General features: G+C 36.0%; 1 protein-coding gene across 2 annotated transcripts; it reads right to left on the bottom strand.

Moving 5' to 3' along the window:
* Positions 1 to 1,523: 1,523 nt before the first annotated feature.
* On the bottom strand, positions 1,524 to 15,405 carry LOC102232228 (ras-related protein Ral-B). Of its 2 annotated transcripts, XM_023337294.1 has the most exons (6): positions 15,298 to 15,405; positions 13,712 to 13,760; positions 5,408 to 5,620; positions 4,355 to 4,563; positions 3,727 to 3,904; positions 1,524 to 2,972 (listed from the first exon to the last, which is right to left on the bottom strand). In XM_023337294.1, exons 3-6 carry the CDS (start codon positions 5,519 to 5,521, stop codon positions 2,850 to 2,852), a joined length of 624 nt encoding a protein of 207 aa, XP_023193062.1. In that variant the 5' UTR covers positions 5,522 to 5,620; positions 13,712 to 13,760; positions 15,298 to 15,405; the 3' UTR covers positions 1,524 to 2,849. The 2 variants fall into 2 exon arrangements, with proteins under 2 accessions (XP_023193062.1, XP_005810093.1); XM_005810036.3 differs by lacking the exon at positions 13,712 to 13,760.
* Between the last annotated feature and the right edge of the window lie 1,467 nt (positions 15,406 to 16,872).

Below are 16,872 nucleotides of genomic sequence, written 5' to 3'. Positions count from 1 at the left end.
TTCACACTGTGAAATGAGCTTCACTGACCCAGATGCTCCCTGGGCTTCGAAAATGTGAGCCCTTGCTTCGGCCGATCTTATACCAGTCTGCCATGTGACAGAAGGTTGCGAGGTTAGCAGAAAGGCTGGTAAAACATCATTGTCACCAATCAGGAAAACAAGCCCCAGGCTCCCAACTTGACTTGGGAAGCCATAAGATGTAAGTTACTGGTCCAAAGAAGATCAGGAACGGCAGCAGTGACATTCGTCCTTTAGGGTTAATGTAAGTGTATGAGAACATTGTATAGGCTTGCAAAAGTATTGAACATTTTTCACATTTTGTCACTTTACAGCCACAAACTTCAAGGCCTTTTCTTTGGATTTTATGTAATAGACCAAGACAAAATAAAGCACAATTGCAAAGAGGAAAATATTATATGCATGTAATGCATTTGTATTCAGATTTACTCTTATAAACCTAAATCCAAAGGCATTGATTATATTTATACTTTATCTAAATAGCAAATAAAGTCAAACTCAACTTTGTAAAAACAACCTTTGCAGGAGTTACAGCTGTAGGTCTTTAGGGATATGATGCAACCAGATTTCAACATCAAGAAACAGAAACATTTGGTCATTATTCTTTACAAAACAGTTCAAAATTGATAACATTTGTGAAAAAGTAACTTCAACATCTTGCTACAGATTCTCATCTACATTGTGGACTGACTAATCTATCCTAGCACAAGATTCTTTGATCCAACCTGTTCCATTGGAGCTCTGGTTGTGTTTACTGTTGCTACTGAAGGTGACCCTCCTCTCAAGTTTCAAGTGTTTTGCAGACTAACAGCCTTTCAGCTTCTCATTCTCGAAAGGGGAAAAGCATCAACACTCACCACCATCACATTGTTTTATAGTTTTTTTTCTTCCCACAGCTGTGTAAAAACTAGATATGAGCATCACTAATAATCATCCACTAGACTGATTCGTCCAACTGGGATGTGATTCTAGGCAGCTCTTAAAACTCTAATGTGACCATTTTAGGTTCATGACCTTGTCTTTGTAAATTTGAATTTGTACCTTACTATTTCCATTTTGGGTAAGTTATTAAACAGTGCTCTCTGAAAAATTATAAGCTTGGGATATTGTATAACCTAACTTATCTGTCGCACACTGTTGTGTTCATTAGTTTTCATAGTGCCAAATATCCAACAATGTTTCCTGAGCTAAAATTGCACACAAGTGAGCTTTGTTAATGTTAATTAGCTGACTTTTGAAGAAAATAAGGTCAAATTAATTTATTTAGTAAAATAATAAATGAGGTCACCTAATAGAAGAATTAAGTTTTTTTAAATTTTTTTTATTTTGTATGATTACTTTTTTGCTAAAATTTTAAATATATACACCTACCAGGAGAGGATGATGTGGAACACCAAGCATAATTGTGGTAAATGACTTCATTTCACTTAAGTATTGCTCTCATGAATCAGCCATGGTTAAAACCTAAAACTGGTTTTAAATTATAAAAACATCAAGGTCAAGAATAAAGAAAAGAAACATTTATTTTGAAACTTTCATGCTGCAAGGAGACTGAAGCATGTTCACAGTAGAATGCATAAAACAAGGCATGTTACAAAGAATGGCTTAGGCAGTGGTAGAAACATCTCACTCACTACAGCACTTAATTAAACAAGAGTTAAGATGTAAAGCTTTGTTCAAAGACACAGTAAGGTAGTATAGTTCAGACAAATTGCTCTGTTAGCCCACATACAGAGTGCACAAATATAGTTTGATTTGCAGTTTAGTTGGCACAAACTATTTAAAAGTCTCCACTATGAAGAGACTTTTAAGGAATGAATTCCTTCATTCCTTCCTATGAATTGGCAATGAAATGCATGTTATTAAAATGTAAAGAAAAAATGTCATTATTGAAGATTGTCATCAAAATCCCAGAACATTGACATTCCTTTAAAAGAAACAAGAAATACCATTCTGCACTACTAGAAAGGTCGGAGTATATGACTGCTTTCTTCTGTGTGTGATAAACTAGTAAAGATATTGCATCATATCTGCACAAAGAATTAATTAATGAGTTTTTCAGTCCCCAAAATTCTGCAGCGTTTTACCTGCAGAATTACAAAGAATTTCTCTGATTAACTTTTTGTAATCCTACCAGAGCACAAAAGAAGAAAGGAATATGAAATAACCCTGTTTGGCCACAAATCTTCTAATTGGATTCCACTACCTTGAGAATCGTGTGTGGGCACAAAAGTCACAATGTCTTGGGGAAAGATAAAGCTTATGCACTCAGAAAAAAAAATTATAATTTGAAATGTTTATCAATTCAAAGCAGCCAACTTGAAAGGATAAGTCTGAACAGACCAAATGGATGAGACCTTCGCAGTAAATTTACTAGCAGTAAATGTAATCATTAATGGACAAACATGACAAACAGCAGCATTATAGTTCCTACAGTTTGATGAATTCAGAAACAAGAGGTCTGCATGATAAGGTTAAGAGTGGCTTCGGAAATTTAACGCGTTGTTTACTGAAATTCAAAGGCATTATTCAGTATTAAACAGTGGAGAAATTCTTGAGCAGCATAGTTAGTGTCACTGGCAGTTTGGTCATTAGCTTAGTGTGAGCCATCAAGCACTGCAGTTTAAGTCACAGTAACAACAGTGGTCATCTTCCAGTTTTAGTATGTAAAATTGGCAACAAAGTGGTTGAGATTGTTGTAGAGACTAATCTATCACAAGCCATTACAAAAATAATTATCAATTTCCATTTAAATGACAATGAAAAACATCTGTTTTGTTCCCCGGCAATACAGATGTGTGTTGTGGCTTATATTTAGGTCCATGAAGAGCTCAAAGTAAACAGCATCTCTCTCTGAAACTCTTCTTACTCTTCTTGTTCTTTCCTTTTCCATTTTTGTCCTTATTTTCAGTCATTTTCTTGCCACGCACTTCGCGCATCAGGTCGAAGAATACCTGGAGAGAAATGAGTAGCTACTTCACATGTTTGGGAGTCAGATAAAAATCAAACAAGTAAATTTGAGTTCATGTTAAAATTCAGTACTGTACAGAATTTACAAGTTAGATACGAGTGGTTACTGTTAGCAAGTTGCACCAATGTTTTACAAATTTATGGTTTCATAATCACCTAATTTTACATCAGAGAGTGAATGGAGTCGTCATTGGTCATATGGGGCAAGCTTCACTGACGGAAAAATATTATTTTGCTGTTTGTAAACATTCTTGTCAACTTAAATGCTAACTCTTCTGGAGTGGGAAAACTGTGTTTGGTGGCCATTTACGTTTATTAATTAATTTATTTAGTTTTTTTTTTTTTCTTTAAGTAAGAAAACATACTTAATCTAGTTTAGAACCTAAATTTGTAAATAATTATTATATTTCTACATGTTGTGATTCTTTTGGTCAAATGTCCAGTGTGACGGTTTTTGATATTTTTGTCGTATGTATGGACTATAATACATGGACCTCTGACTATGGAAAATTTCATTTTGGTCCTTTGACATATGTATTTATATAACTCAAGTTTAGGTAAATTATGCCTATTAAGTAGCTGACAACAGTCTGGCTACCTGAGCAGGCTGTGTTGTTTACTAACCAATCAACATCAATGCTGTTGATTGTGACTAATTATTCATAGCATAAATTTACCATGTACACCTATAATTTTAGCCTATTTCTGTTCAGTAATGCAGTGAGTGAGCATTGGCACCTTATCCACGTTGGCTCTAGTTTTGGCAGACGTCTCTACATACTGGACCCCCCACTCCTCAGCCTTCCCGCGCGCCTCATCACCAGACACCTGCCGACGATCTTCCAGATCCGACTTGTTGCCAACCAGCAGGAGAGGGATCTTGTCCTCCTCCGCCTTCACTCGCAGGATCTGCTCCCTGCAAGCACAAAACAGAAACCTAATAAGCAAGTGCAAGGGTTGTCGAATATTGTTTTTGTACTTTGCAAATAATAGGTATAATTCTTAAACTAACATTTAGCAGGAGCATAATTGTTTTTGTAATATAAAGGGTTATTTTCTTCCCTGCAAAACAGATCCATGTTAGACTGCATGTAACAATTTTGTTGTATTTTTTTGGATCAGATTCAAGCAAACCTTTTTGTCAATTCCTCAGAACTGACACTGAAAAAAAAGCTATTAATTTAATCCTAAGCTGAACTTGTCTAAAACAATAACATGATTAAGGAGTAGAAAAAAATGTAATAGAATCATTTCAGTGATCACAGTCATTACCAATATAGCAACATGTAATCTAATTTACATCTCATCAAAGTCGCGGACCTTCAACAGATGCCACATTTACGTGCTTGCCTCACTGCATCATTACCTGAACTCATCAGTGGCACTGAAGGACTCGTGCTCTGTGATGGAGAAAACCAGCAGGAAGCCCTCCCCGCTGCGAAAATAATTATCCCTGATAGCAGCGTAGTCCTCCTGGCCAGCTGTGTCCAGGATGTCGATCTGGACTTCCTCCCCGTCCAGCACTACCTTCTTCCTGTAGCTATCTGCCTTAGTGGGTTCGTAGTCTTCGACAAACTGAGAAGGAGAACATAAAGACAATTTATTTTTTTGCGTTTTGAAGAGTGTATGTGTGTTTGCACAAGGATATAGAACACCAGATTTAAACAACCTGTCAACCTTTTCACATTATCAGGTTCCAGTCATAAAATTCAATATGTTTTCTTTGGATTTTATGGAAGTCACCAACACAATGTAATGTATTTTACAGATTAAAATATGAAAGATTTGACATGCATTTGTATTTATTTCCCAAAGTCATTACTTTGCAGAATCATTGTTACTGCAGTGAGGATGACACTACCACCTTTACAAAAGAGGCTTTTCATTTTTAAATTTTTACCAAAACAGCTCAATTTGAGACACACTGAACCATATGTGAATAGCAGAGTAGATTCTTACCTGGGTGTGTGTCTGGGCCATTAAACCATTGTAAATGTACAGCAAAATTCTCTAACTCTAATTTTTGAGTTCACTTCAACAGAACAGAGACCTAGAGTTTTAGGCGGGCCAGAGTTCGATTGTGCAATCACATGTCCCCAAATGAACTGGACTTTCCAAGCAAACAAATTGGTGTGAATGCATCCTCCCTTTCACTTCACAATTGCACACTTCACACCAAATAGCATTAAATTACAAAGAAGTTTGTGGTTGTAATGTGTAAAAAAGATCATATGATTTAAAAGAAAGTTTAAGCTACTGGTCTTATTAAAGTGTTTTAGCCTCTCCTATATAGTCGTTTTGGGAGCCCTCATCTCATTTTAACAGCGTTTCCCAGGAGACCAATTAAACAAAGGGAACAGTGGGTAACTGATAAGACAGGAGTTTGCGGGTAGACCAGGTGTGTGTAGTATTAACTCACCTCATCATACATAAATTGCAGCGTTAGGGCGGACTTCCCAACACCTCCACTTCCCACCATTATCACCTTGTGCAGTGCCAGAGAACTCTGGTTTTTACCTTTATTGGCAGCCATCACTGGATTTTTCTTCGAGTCCTTCTCACACACTCAAACACATGTGCACAACCCACACGCACACCCCCACATATGCACACACTCGCCCACGACAGCGACCTGTGAATGACAAGAGAGGAAACTTAGCAGTGTGTACAGTGGATAACATCAATAAGGAGGGAACATGTGAGAAGCGGATGGGCAGATGGCAGTTGTTACTTAACAGATAGCAGCGCTCTGTGCCAAGGCTCTAGGCTGAGTTCCAACAAATCTTGAATCTTAACACCCACCGCCCCCTTTAAAGTGCCAAATTGCCTACTCATGAATCCGAGAACTTTATAAAGTTGCCCATCAAAAGGTCATTGCAACTGATCAGGAGTAATGAAGCCATCATTCTCCATGGCCAGGCTGAATTTACGAAAGCATTAAAACAGAGCATCATGTGCTGGAGCCATTAAAAACGAAAAAAAAGAAGAACTGACTGGCCATCTATCTGCTTTATAAGGGCCCTGCCCCGAGTAGGTGAAAGCTCAGAGTCAATTGCTTTTTGCCTGCTTCTGTATCTCCCATCCCTGTCAGATATAACTTTTAAACAGAGTGCTAACGGACTCCACCGCCGATGCCTTAAATGTCTCATCTGAGCTTCAATTAAAATGGAAATTATTTCAAGTGTTGAATGCGCTGAGAACTAAAAACCAAGCTTCTACTGTCAATATTTCTGCAGTTATTTAAAACTGTGATTATATCTGCATTACCGTCACATTACAGCTGGATAAAACACACTCTTCACATTGTATCTTTAGCAACTAGAAGTCCAATCATTTCTTGTGAACTTTAACCTTCATTTCTTGCTGAGTTTGTTTGCCAAGTGCAGTTTCTGTTTTGACAGCCTTAAAAAGCCAACCAAAATATTTATCTTACTTTAGTCCTTTTAAGTGATATTTTCTTTAATTTAGGTTGAAGAAATAAACAGATGGATAGAAAAATCCACCTCACAAGATGAGACAACAACATACTGGATTTCTCTGAAATATTTTAATTTTTTGTTGTTTTCACAGACTAAACATTGTGCAGACTACAAACTTTTAAAGAATCCATATACCATTATAATATTCCAGTTCAGCTTTGGCTGCATGTTCTTTTTATGCTTCTTTTAATCTATTGTAGTCATAATAACAAAAAAAGCACTGAAAATGTGAGATGCATTTATCAGAATGCAACAGCTCTGTGTGAGAGCAGCAACTGTTAAGACAAGCTTTCACTAACATTTTCAACTAAACCAAGCTAAGTTGAGATGACATTTTAAACTACTGGTATCTTCACTGTTTTTATTAACAACAAGTATTACTTAATAAACAAAGCAGTTTCTGTGTGCATTTCCAACAGAAAAAGAGGATTACTTACTCTGAGATCTTAAAAGCCTGCAGACATATTTAAATCTAGCATTTCAATCACTGATACTAATAGCTTAAAAGGACAAAACAGCAAGTTTGCATTAAGACCCCTAGCCTTTCTGTTATCTATTAAAAGTCTTGCTCTCTCTCGTCGCCTCAATGAAAACGTCTTGAAACATAGAAACTACAGTTTCCATTTATTGCTTCTTTTGACTTCATTTTAAAAACACCATGCATCATTTTAAAAATGGCTAACTTTGAATCTTTTTCACTCAGTAACCTACTGAAAACTGTTGCCGTTAACGTGGCCTGGTGAAGCGTAGGTATGACCAAGTGTGTTAATGAAAAGGATTCTTTGTCTGAATTTCATGGCCAATCAAATTTGCATATTTCAATCAAGTTTGCCTCTACTCCGAATTGATTTTATATTGGAAAAATAAAAATAAAAGATAAAATTCATATAAACTACTGTTTAATTTACATGTGTCCCGTTTAAATTAATCTAGTTAACGGTTCAAACTGTACAAGTGCTGTATATTTTGAAAAAAGAAAGCCACTGACTTGAATTAATCTACTGGCAGAATAGAAATACCAGGAGGAAGAACTCAGAGTAATATTTGTTGCATCTTTAACTACTAAATGCAGCTAATATAATTTATTAACTTATAAAATTCATCTCATCAGATGGTAAATTACCAGACATTGTTCACAGGAAGATAATTTGCTAGCAAGAATGTATCAGTGTCTCCAAGGTACAACATGTTGTACCTTGTGAACCTAATAGAGAGCACTCAGTAAAATAAAGTGCTCCTGGGTCTATTGTGCTCTGATAAAAAGCATTCTTCAATCTGTTGTGTGAGCTGATCTAATACAAAGACTTAACACAGTCATGTGTTTACCTTGCTCTGGATTGATGCCACTTCTGTCATCTATATCAGTGCATAGAATACCAACTGAGCCACCCAGCAGCAATGTATAGCCAAAAGCACAAGTCCAAAACAAAATACCAGAGCATAAAAATCACTTTGAAAACAGCTTTGACACAAAAACCTCTTTAAGTTAATAATGTTAGACTCTCCTGGCCCCTCCTAATACATTTATTACCTTATCTTTAACATTTTCTCTCTCTCTGTCTCTGTAGAGACAGATCCTTCCCTCCTCTCAGGATGTCATGCTAATGGAATCACTGAGCTGATTCATAGCAGTATTCATAATCTGCTCCTCCCCAACAGTAAACATTTCTGCTTGAAACCAGCAACACTCATCTGGAGACAAGACTAAGAGGAGAAAGTCTTAAAAAAATACCTTAGAATTTCCACTTAAACTTGTCATTGCAAACAGAAGGAAACAAGCCTTTAAATCAAATAAAACCTAAAAAAAAAGGATCTCTAAATGGGCCACATAATATGAGAAGTTTGAACATTTTTAACAGATAACAGCATCTGAGGATGTGGCATCATGGTTCCACTTTCCCTAATCAGGGAATGAAGCCTGACCTTTACTCTTCCTGTCTTTGTTATCCCAAACCAGGCCAGTGGAATAGTTGATATGAAGGATGCCCACACAAACACATTTACACACCTTCTTATGGAACTTGCAGAATTCAGCATTTATGTATACGGGTCACCATTTTAATTATTCACATGTAACCCACTTCCCTGTGCACAAGCACAGATGGAAAAACGAGGCAGGGATTAACATTAAACTGAACACAATAAACTAATTTAACCAAAACCTCCAACATTACAGCAACACGGTCTCAGAAATGCTCAAAGTCAAGATAAACCAGTATTCTGGCAAGTCTCAGATGTTTGGTACAAGCCCTTTAAAGAGGATCAGGGGTTGTGAAAAGGGAGGGGTGAAGTATAACAAACCACTTTGGTTGCTAGGCTTCTGAAAAATAGATGACACCATTGCAATGTGGACAGCAGACATTTATTAGAAAGCCCTTCCGAGAACTACCCAATCTTCAACTGCTGTTTATTTTAAGACATGGTTGAAACTAAAACAACTTTTCCAGGATTCAGCATAGAAATGCCTACAAGCAAATTTTTCACCAACTGAAAAATATACTTGTCCACTTAATCAAAAGTGATGCAACTTTTGGTCATTCAAGTACGAAGTACGGGTGCACCAATTGCAGTTTTCTGGCTGATTGCAGATCTTTAAAAGGTCTGACCTGCTGATTCCAATTCTGGCTGATTCTAATTGTTTTGTCTGAAATGCTGCTAAAAATTAGCAAGAAAGGTGCTGAGTTGGCACCTTTCCTGGGGTGCCAACTCAAGAAAGGTTGAGTGGGGGTCACTATTGTGGGGTCACTATTGTCACTATTGTTTACTGTAATGTGCAGGCATTATCTTTTGGTCAAACATCTCTCATGGCAGAGTAACAGAGGACAGTGGCTGATTTTTAGACTTTTGCAGGTGTAGATAAGATCTGTGGATAAAATCAGCTTCAAATTTAAGTATCAGCCGATCAAAATCTCCCAATATTCTGAAAATCATGGCCAATTTATTGGTACACTTCTAGTACGAAGTGAAAATAATCACTAACTTTGGAAACAATTTGGATAGCATTCGTTGCTCATAACCAGTCCTGCCTGTATATTGGTATGGTCAAAGAATATCCACCATCTTGTTTTACAGGTAATGACTTTAACCATATCATTTATGTGCAGTAGCTTGGTCTCACACAGGTGTTGCATTATTACCTTTCAAGATTGATGAGAGTTGCATCAAACAACTTATAACAAATATTATGGTTTGTGATAAGATAATCTGCTCACCTCACCCTCAAAGATGAAAAACTAAATTACTCTCAACACTGACAACTTACTAAGTGAGCAGAAATACGTAATTACTAATTGGAGCAGAAAGTTTATGTTGAAATCTCAATTATATATTTTCTTTTTCTTTTTTTTCCAGAGAACTGCTTTGCTCTCCTTCATGTATGCATTACTCTTGTTGCATCTATATACCAAACAGCAAATCATCTTTTTAATGTTTTGTCTTTATTTGCTACAAGTCTCAAATGAACTCCAGGAACTGAAGGATAAATCTGGCTCTCAACTTGTTGTGCCAAAACAATAACCTGACAGAGTCACAGTAATGAGGGGAGAGTAAGAATGGGTAAGACGTTCCACGACCCCAGACCAGGTTTCAAGACTACAACTTCTTTATCACAGTGCAACAAACAATGCAAAATTTAAGCGTGAAGCCCTGCAGGTGGCTTTGCATAAGTGAGTTTGGTTCTTCATATGTAGCAGTTATAATAGTCACCGCCTGTGGAGATCAGGAAATGATTTACTATACTTATAAAGACAGCTACAGCAGATAGGAGCCCATTTTCACCCTACAATGCATACTAACAAGTATCTGCCTGTGGGAGTGTACAGAGAAGCCTTTGACAAAACTGGGCAACTGAGAGCTTAAATCCTCCCCGTGTTGGAATCCCCTCAACTGCAGCAGCACTAAGTGGGTTGCTTTACTTTTTCAAACCAATCTCTAAGAATGAAACACTTCTTGTTTCATTTAATATGAAAATATAATTTTATAAATATCATATTTTCATTTAATATGAAAATATCTTCCAGGTGAAAATGAGGTACTGTCTAAACTGTTCCTCAAACAAACTTGTCTTTTGTAGGGTTGAAACAATTGGGTTAATCGTGATTAAGCAATTGATGATATATTTGTCAACTAATTTGGTAATCGATTAATCATTAAATGGAGTTAACAGACTCTACTAGAGATCATTTGCAGAACAAACAACACCCTCAGAATAGTAATTAAGCCAAAACTGTGCAAACAATATAAACATTTGCATTTCAGATGATATCCATTTTTTGTCTATAAATGTGTTCTACTTTGAACTAGTTAATTGGCATACTTTTGGCTTCACCAGGTTCAAATTCTGGCAAATTGTAGACAATAAAATGTTTATTTTCTTATTTAAAAATAAATTGAACTATTTAATTTGCAAGTGATGCTTCGGTAGCTTTATGCTGAGTATGATATTTGCAGCGACATGCAACGAACAAAAAGTCAGCAAAAGCTTCTTCGAACAGCTGAGCTTCATTTGGATGTTTTTTTTCTTAGTCAGAGAACTTTAAAGGTAAATGCAGTAGTGTACTGTCCCATATTTAACATGATCTAGAATTTGGTGGTCACTTCTAAAGACACCCATCTCAGTTCATCATTTAAGTTTTACCATCTTCTTAAGGCTAAGTTACATACCACTGACTATGCATAGGGATGACACCTATGGCTAGAGTTCCACAAAGTAATTGTATTTGTGTCCTTGTCCCAGAAGCAGAAAAAAGGAAAAGTGATTTATTGACTCAAAGTATGTCTAACTCACTTACAGCAAGTGGCCATGTCTCCCCCCTCAAGGTCAATTTTATTGGGCTGTTTTCTGAACAACCTAAAACAACCAGACAAGTCATCCTGTAATGCAGGTGAGCATTAGAGGGTTAATCAGCTTTAATAATCCATAATATTTTATACATGCTCTATGTATGCTTTTGTATTTTACAGATAAAAAATATATATTATTCTATTTTATTTTATGGATTTTTCTGTGTAAAGCCCAGTATTTAATGGGAAGTCAAAGTCTGCTGCTCTGCACAGCACCTTAGTATATTTGGATCTGATTAAATGTACAAAATGTAAATGTACAAAATTAAATTAAATTTCCCACATTAATACCTGGATTCTGAATTTAATTCAGAATCCACATATTATTACATGTCAAGTTGAATTAAGCATCTAAAAATATTTTAAAAGGTAAATTCTAGCAGTACTAATATAAATTTGATTATATACAATGATTATATATGCAATACAAAAAGAATTACATATTATTAAAGCATTGCTTTGCATTATTTGAAGACAAATAAACATTTTATTGAAAGTTTAATTCAGAAAAATTTGAATCATTTATCCACTTTAAATTTAAAAAATAGAAACAGAGAATGATCACGATGGCAACCAGTATAGGGTTAATTCATCATTCTAGTTTAAAACTAACATTGTCTCAAGTTAACAGGCTTAATTTCATGCTGTTGAATGCCTTCTCTACCCTTCATTTTGCCACTTTTATACAGATATAGATTTTTGAAATTTAAGGTAGAGGTTTGACAATGGGTGAGTTCTACATTAATCACTCTGTGCCGTCTGCTTTCAGATTCCCCAAACAAAAACATTTCAATTCAAATGTTTTTAAATTCAATTAGAGGATTATAAGTCATTAAAAGTGCTTTGAATTTTAATAAAACAATCAAAAGAGTGATTTGCACTCATTAGCCAGGGCATCAGATTGTTGTGTAAATTCATACCTCTTTATTTGGCTTGAGCATTTACATAAATACACACACCATCAAGTTTGTGAGTACAGACAACCCACTCACTGTTGGTCAGTGAAACGGTGGCCTTGATTATAGCGTATTCAGAGAGTGAGAGACTGAGGAAAGACAGGATTGTGGTCTAAGAGACTCCAGGTTTCCCTACATTAATGAGAGCTCTAATATTGGAAACTCTCCTGCTGCTGATTAGGATGCAATGAAAGCAATTACGACAAAATATTATTTAAAATTCAAGAATAAGAATCACAGCCTGTATATGAACCATGGAAGAAAAAATTTTAATAAATTCAGTGAAACTAGATCTAAAAATTCTGACACCAGCAGAAGTTTCCATCACGCTGAAACAAAGCTGCATTTTAAAAAGTCAAACAATTGCCACAGGTAGCGTCTGTCACAGCTTGGTAAACATGCCCACAGGCAGCAGCTGAGAGCAATAAGTTGAAGAATTTACGAATATGAACAATATAAAAAAAATTTAAAAAGGCAGAACGTTTTTACAAATGTAAATTTGCATAACTTGTTCCTCTTCCTCAGGGGAAACAGGATGCTCTGCTGTGTGTTGCTAGTTCCTTACATCCTCATCTGCTTTCATCATCAAAAATGAGCTGAAGCAAAAGCTAACAATGTATAAGGTGAATGTCAGAATCAACATAACTCCAAGTCTCATTTAGTCGCTCACTCAATCACATTAAATTCAAAGGTAATTAGTAAGTTTTTTACTAACTGCCTTTGAAATTAGTAAAAAATTACAAAAATCTGCAAAATATTGCAGATTTTTAAGCAACGTTCTAATAAGCACACAATAACTTAACACAAGTATATGGCTCTTTCTGTGTCTCTTTTCCTGTAACCTGAAGCTATTGGCAAAAACAACTCCCACCTCAGACTTCTCATACTACTTCCCGAAACAATTATTTTTTCATACACTTGACAGACCTGGCATATAACAGTTAACAAATACCACATTCCATACAGTCGCTTTTGTAGTTCAAACACTACATATGACAGTTGTGATGCAAGTGTGATCTGCTTCTAAATGTTTTTATTGCACACACTGTGGTGGCAACAAGTGACACACTGGTGAGTTTGTTCAACTCACCAGTACTTTCAGTGACGATATATAGTGTTTACTGTATCTTTTTGACCTACCAATGGCACAGAATAGATGGAAAATAACATGAAAACAGCAAAGCTGCATGTTATTTGTGGACAAGCAAGAGGTTTCACTTTAATATAAACTGTAGGTGTGTCTCTGTGTCTCATATATTTTTGGTTAAAATATGTCTGGTCTTCACTCTCTGAAATTACTTGCGCTAAATAGGGTAGCCAGAAATTTTACTCAAGTAAGAGGAGCAATACTTCATTCTACTCAAGTAAAAGTATAAAGTATAGTGTAGTAAAATTACTGTGAAAACATATTTTTCCTCCCAAAAAATGTCATTAGTTACTACCCACCTCAGAAACATGAAGATGGTGAGGTCTGGATATACGCCATCCTGACTGACTGAAGAGAAGTGACGGGGGAAAAATGTCTATCATGCTCTGACAAGTTACAGAGTAAAACAAAGACATTAAACAGGTGGCTACCAAACCAAAATCCATGCTGAGTTAAGAGAACATTGTGGCTGAAACAGAAATTGTTTAAAACTTTTTAGCCATTAACACGTATACTTGTGGTAATGTATACTTTGAAGTGCCTATGCAATGTTTTTAAGTTACGGCAAAAAAGTCCTAGACTAAAACATAGGCACCTTTATGGAATCAAAAAAGTTAGTTATCTGATATATCCAATGTGTTTCATTGCTGAGTAAGTGTTAGAAGTAACATTTGAATCAAATCACAAAAAAAAAAAGAGTAAAACCCTCAAATGCTGTTTGTTGTGAGAAGAAAAAATACCTAACAATCTGCATTAGCTTCTTAAAAGCCAGGCCAAAGCCCTACAAGACTGCCAAGCAATTCCTAAGCTGGTTTCCCTGAAAATGCTGCAAATGTGCTGGGCTCAGCATTCTGTTCACGAGTTGTTTATGGGGGATGACTGCATGTTTCATTCCAAAGCAGATCCTAAAAAAACAAGTTTATGCAGGCAGTTATCTGTAAAAGGAAACACAAAATTTCACTTCCCCTGCTACCTAAATGGACCTGTCATTAATATCGAGATGATTAAAGCGTGGTGCTTTGCTAACACCGCCCTATACACCCCTCTTCCTTACTCAATAGAAAAGGGGAAAAACCAACCCGCATCTCTACATTACACTGTTTATATGTAAACTATCATCTGGCAACTAACCGAACTGGCTTTGGATCTTTATGACTCTGCACCCTTTAAGAGAGGAAAAGACGAACGTAAAACCTAAAGATCTAATGGATTGGGTCAGGTTGCCTAGTCTGAAGATACCAAGGGATTTACAACATCAGCAGAAGAACACATGAGCTAGTTTGGGTGTGTCTTCTTAGTGGCAAAACTTTACAGCAGTAACAGTTATTACCAAGGTGCTTATTCAAACATTTAATGATGGGAGACATTATTGATGTACTTAAATTATGAGGAACTCACAAGTTTGTTAATATTAAAAAGAGTAGTTCACCCGCTTGGGCTTTAACAGTTGCGAATACCATTATTGTTAAAGAAAAAACAAACAGTACTTCAAAACCACAGCGTAATGAAGTAAACATAAACATTTATTCGGAGTATTTTTTACAAGTCAGAAAAGGAAAATGAAGTGCCAACAGATCGAGGGAAATGTCCAAATCAGTTATGCTAGCGTAAACTCAATCAATGGTGCTGGTATTATTCTACTATTAATCGGGTTTTCTATTTAGAAAAAAGTTTGACAACCACCACAACGTGACAATTTCATCACATTAATCTGGTAACTACCAGTTTTTAAACACCCATAATCTGTTAAACGCTGAGCACTTTGCCTCCAGCAGTCACTCGCTCTGCCCTTAAAAACGTATGGTAACGTTATTTCCAGAGCCATACCAATAAGCACATAATAGTACAACTACTTCACCGAAATAAGAAGATTCGGACGCCTTACCGAAGCGTAGTTCCAATGACTGCCCTTGGTCGATGCTATCTAGCTGTCTGCTTTTCCAGCGCAGACCGACGCATTGGTTCTCCGAATACAAACCGCTCCCGTAACAAAAGCCCCACCTTACGGAAGTAAAAAGAACATATGACAGGAAGTGACGCATCGGCCCTCGCTCCAGTTAAAGAACCCGGTTTGTGGTTTTTGTAGCTTGAGAACCAAAACCCTCGTCCAACTTCTTAAACCACTTTAGCAGAAAATAAATAAATAAAACGCAAATGCAAAACAACCAGGAAACAGATCTTGTGGTTTTTAAATATTGTTCTGAAAGGCATTTTTCTCAATTTCACAGTGGAAAAACAACTAAGGACGGATAATTGATTCAAAATTGTACTATGGAACAAGGGTAAAAAGTAAAATGTCCAAAATTACTGCAATATTGTATTAAACTAAAGACATACAGTGCAGCAGTAGAAGTGGCCTTTCAAAGAAAGCCAGTTCATCACAAGTTCAAGAGACAGAGACCAACAATACCTGCAAACACTTCTAAGTTCTGCTCAGACCCATGAATCAAATTTATGAATACGAGAGCATGTGTAATACTTGGTCCATACTGAATCCAGACAAAATAGCCTGCAATGGCAAGGCTTACATCAGATACTTTCTTAATCTTATAAACATTTTAGCACTATGATGCTCTTATGCAAATATTTCATCATAGTCCTTTTAATCCTTCTAATCTTATAAAATAAATAAAATGTAAAAAATTCTAAACTTGGCATACAATGCATTTTTATTTTTACATTTTAGGATAGAAAACAGAACCAGATTCCAGAAATTGCAACAAAAACTGTATTTTTGGAGAAGACAATAAAGTTGTCAAGTTTTAGCTTAATACAGTATGTACTCAAAACTCAGTGCAGCAATAAAATCCTAACTTTATGACTGTACCTTGATCCTTGGATAAAGATTAACACATTAGGACAATAGCCTTGCTTTTCTCATTTTTATAAGGATCTAAAACCTGTTAAAATCACAGCTTTAAAAGAGCTACCAATTAACTGATTAGAGGCACAACAGTGGTGACGGAGTTCTCACCCAGAAAACGTATCATTCCATTTAACATAATCTGAATTGCAGGATCTCATTGGTTTTAAGATTAGATTGTTTAAGACCATTAATAAAGCAGTTGATGCTAGAGTAGATTCTGTAATTTACAATGAGAATTTTTATTGCAAAGCTACAACAGGGCATTCTGGACCTTAGATCTTAAAAGGAACTGAGACATAACTTGTCTAGATATTATGAGCTGTAACAGAAAACAATAAAAAGACGTAGGTCCCATTGTTTGCTAGCGCCTTCTAAACGTATTCATGACTCTTGAACTTTAACCTTTTGTTACGATACAACTGCACATCTCAAAGCATTTTATTTGGATTAATGTAATAGAAAAACGCAAAGTAGGGCACATTTATGCAGTTTAATTATTTTTATTTACAAATAAAAATCTGAAAAATGTGACATGTATTTGTATTCAACTCAATACTTTTGGAATATGTCTTGGCCAGAGTTCCTTAGCATTTG

This window comes from Xiphophorus maculatus, chromosome 7 (assembly GCF_002775205.1).
Source record: "Xiphophorus maculatus strain JP 163 A chromosome 7, X_maculatus-5.0-male, whole genome shotgun sequence".
Classification (NCBI taxonomy): Eukaryota; Metazoa; Chordata; class Actinopteri; order Cyprinodontiformes; family Poeciliidae; genus Xiphophorus; species Xiphophorus maculatus.
This window is presented reverse-complemented; position numbering and strand designations above follow the sequence as displayed.

Coding starts and splice junctions, on each gene's coding strand:
- LOC102232228 (XM_023337294.1), bottom strand. CDS start 5,521: ATGGCTGCCAATAAAGGTAAAAACCAGAGTTCTCTGGCACTGCACAAG. Junction 4,564..5,407: donor TGCAATTTATGTATGATGAG/GTGAGTTAATAC, acceptor TCTCCTTCTCAG/TTTGTCGAAGACTACGAACC. Junction 2,973..3,726: donor CTAGAGCCAACGTGGATAAG/GTGCCAATGCTC, acceptor ATTTCTCTCCAG/GTATTCTTCGACCTGATGCG.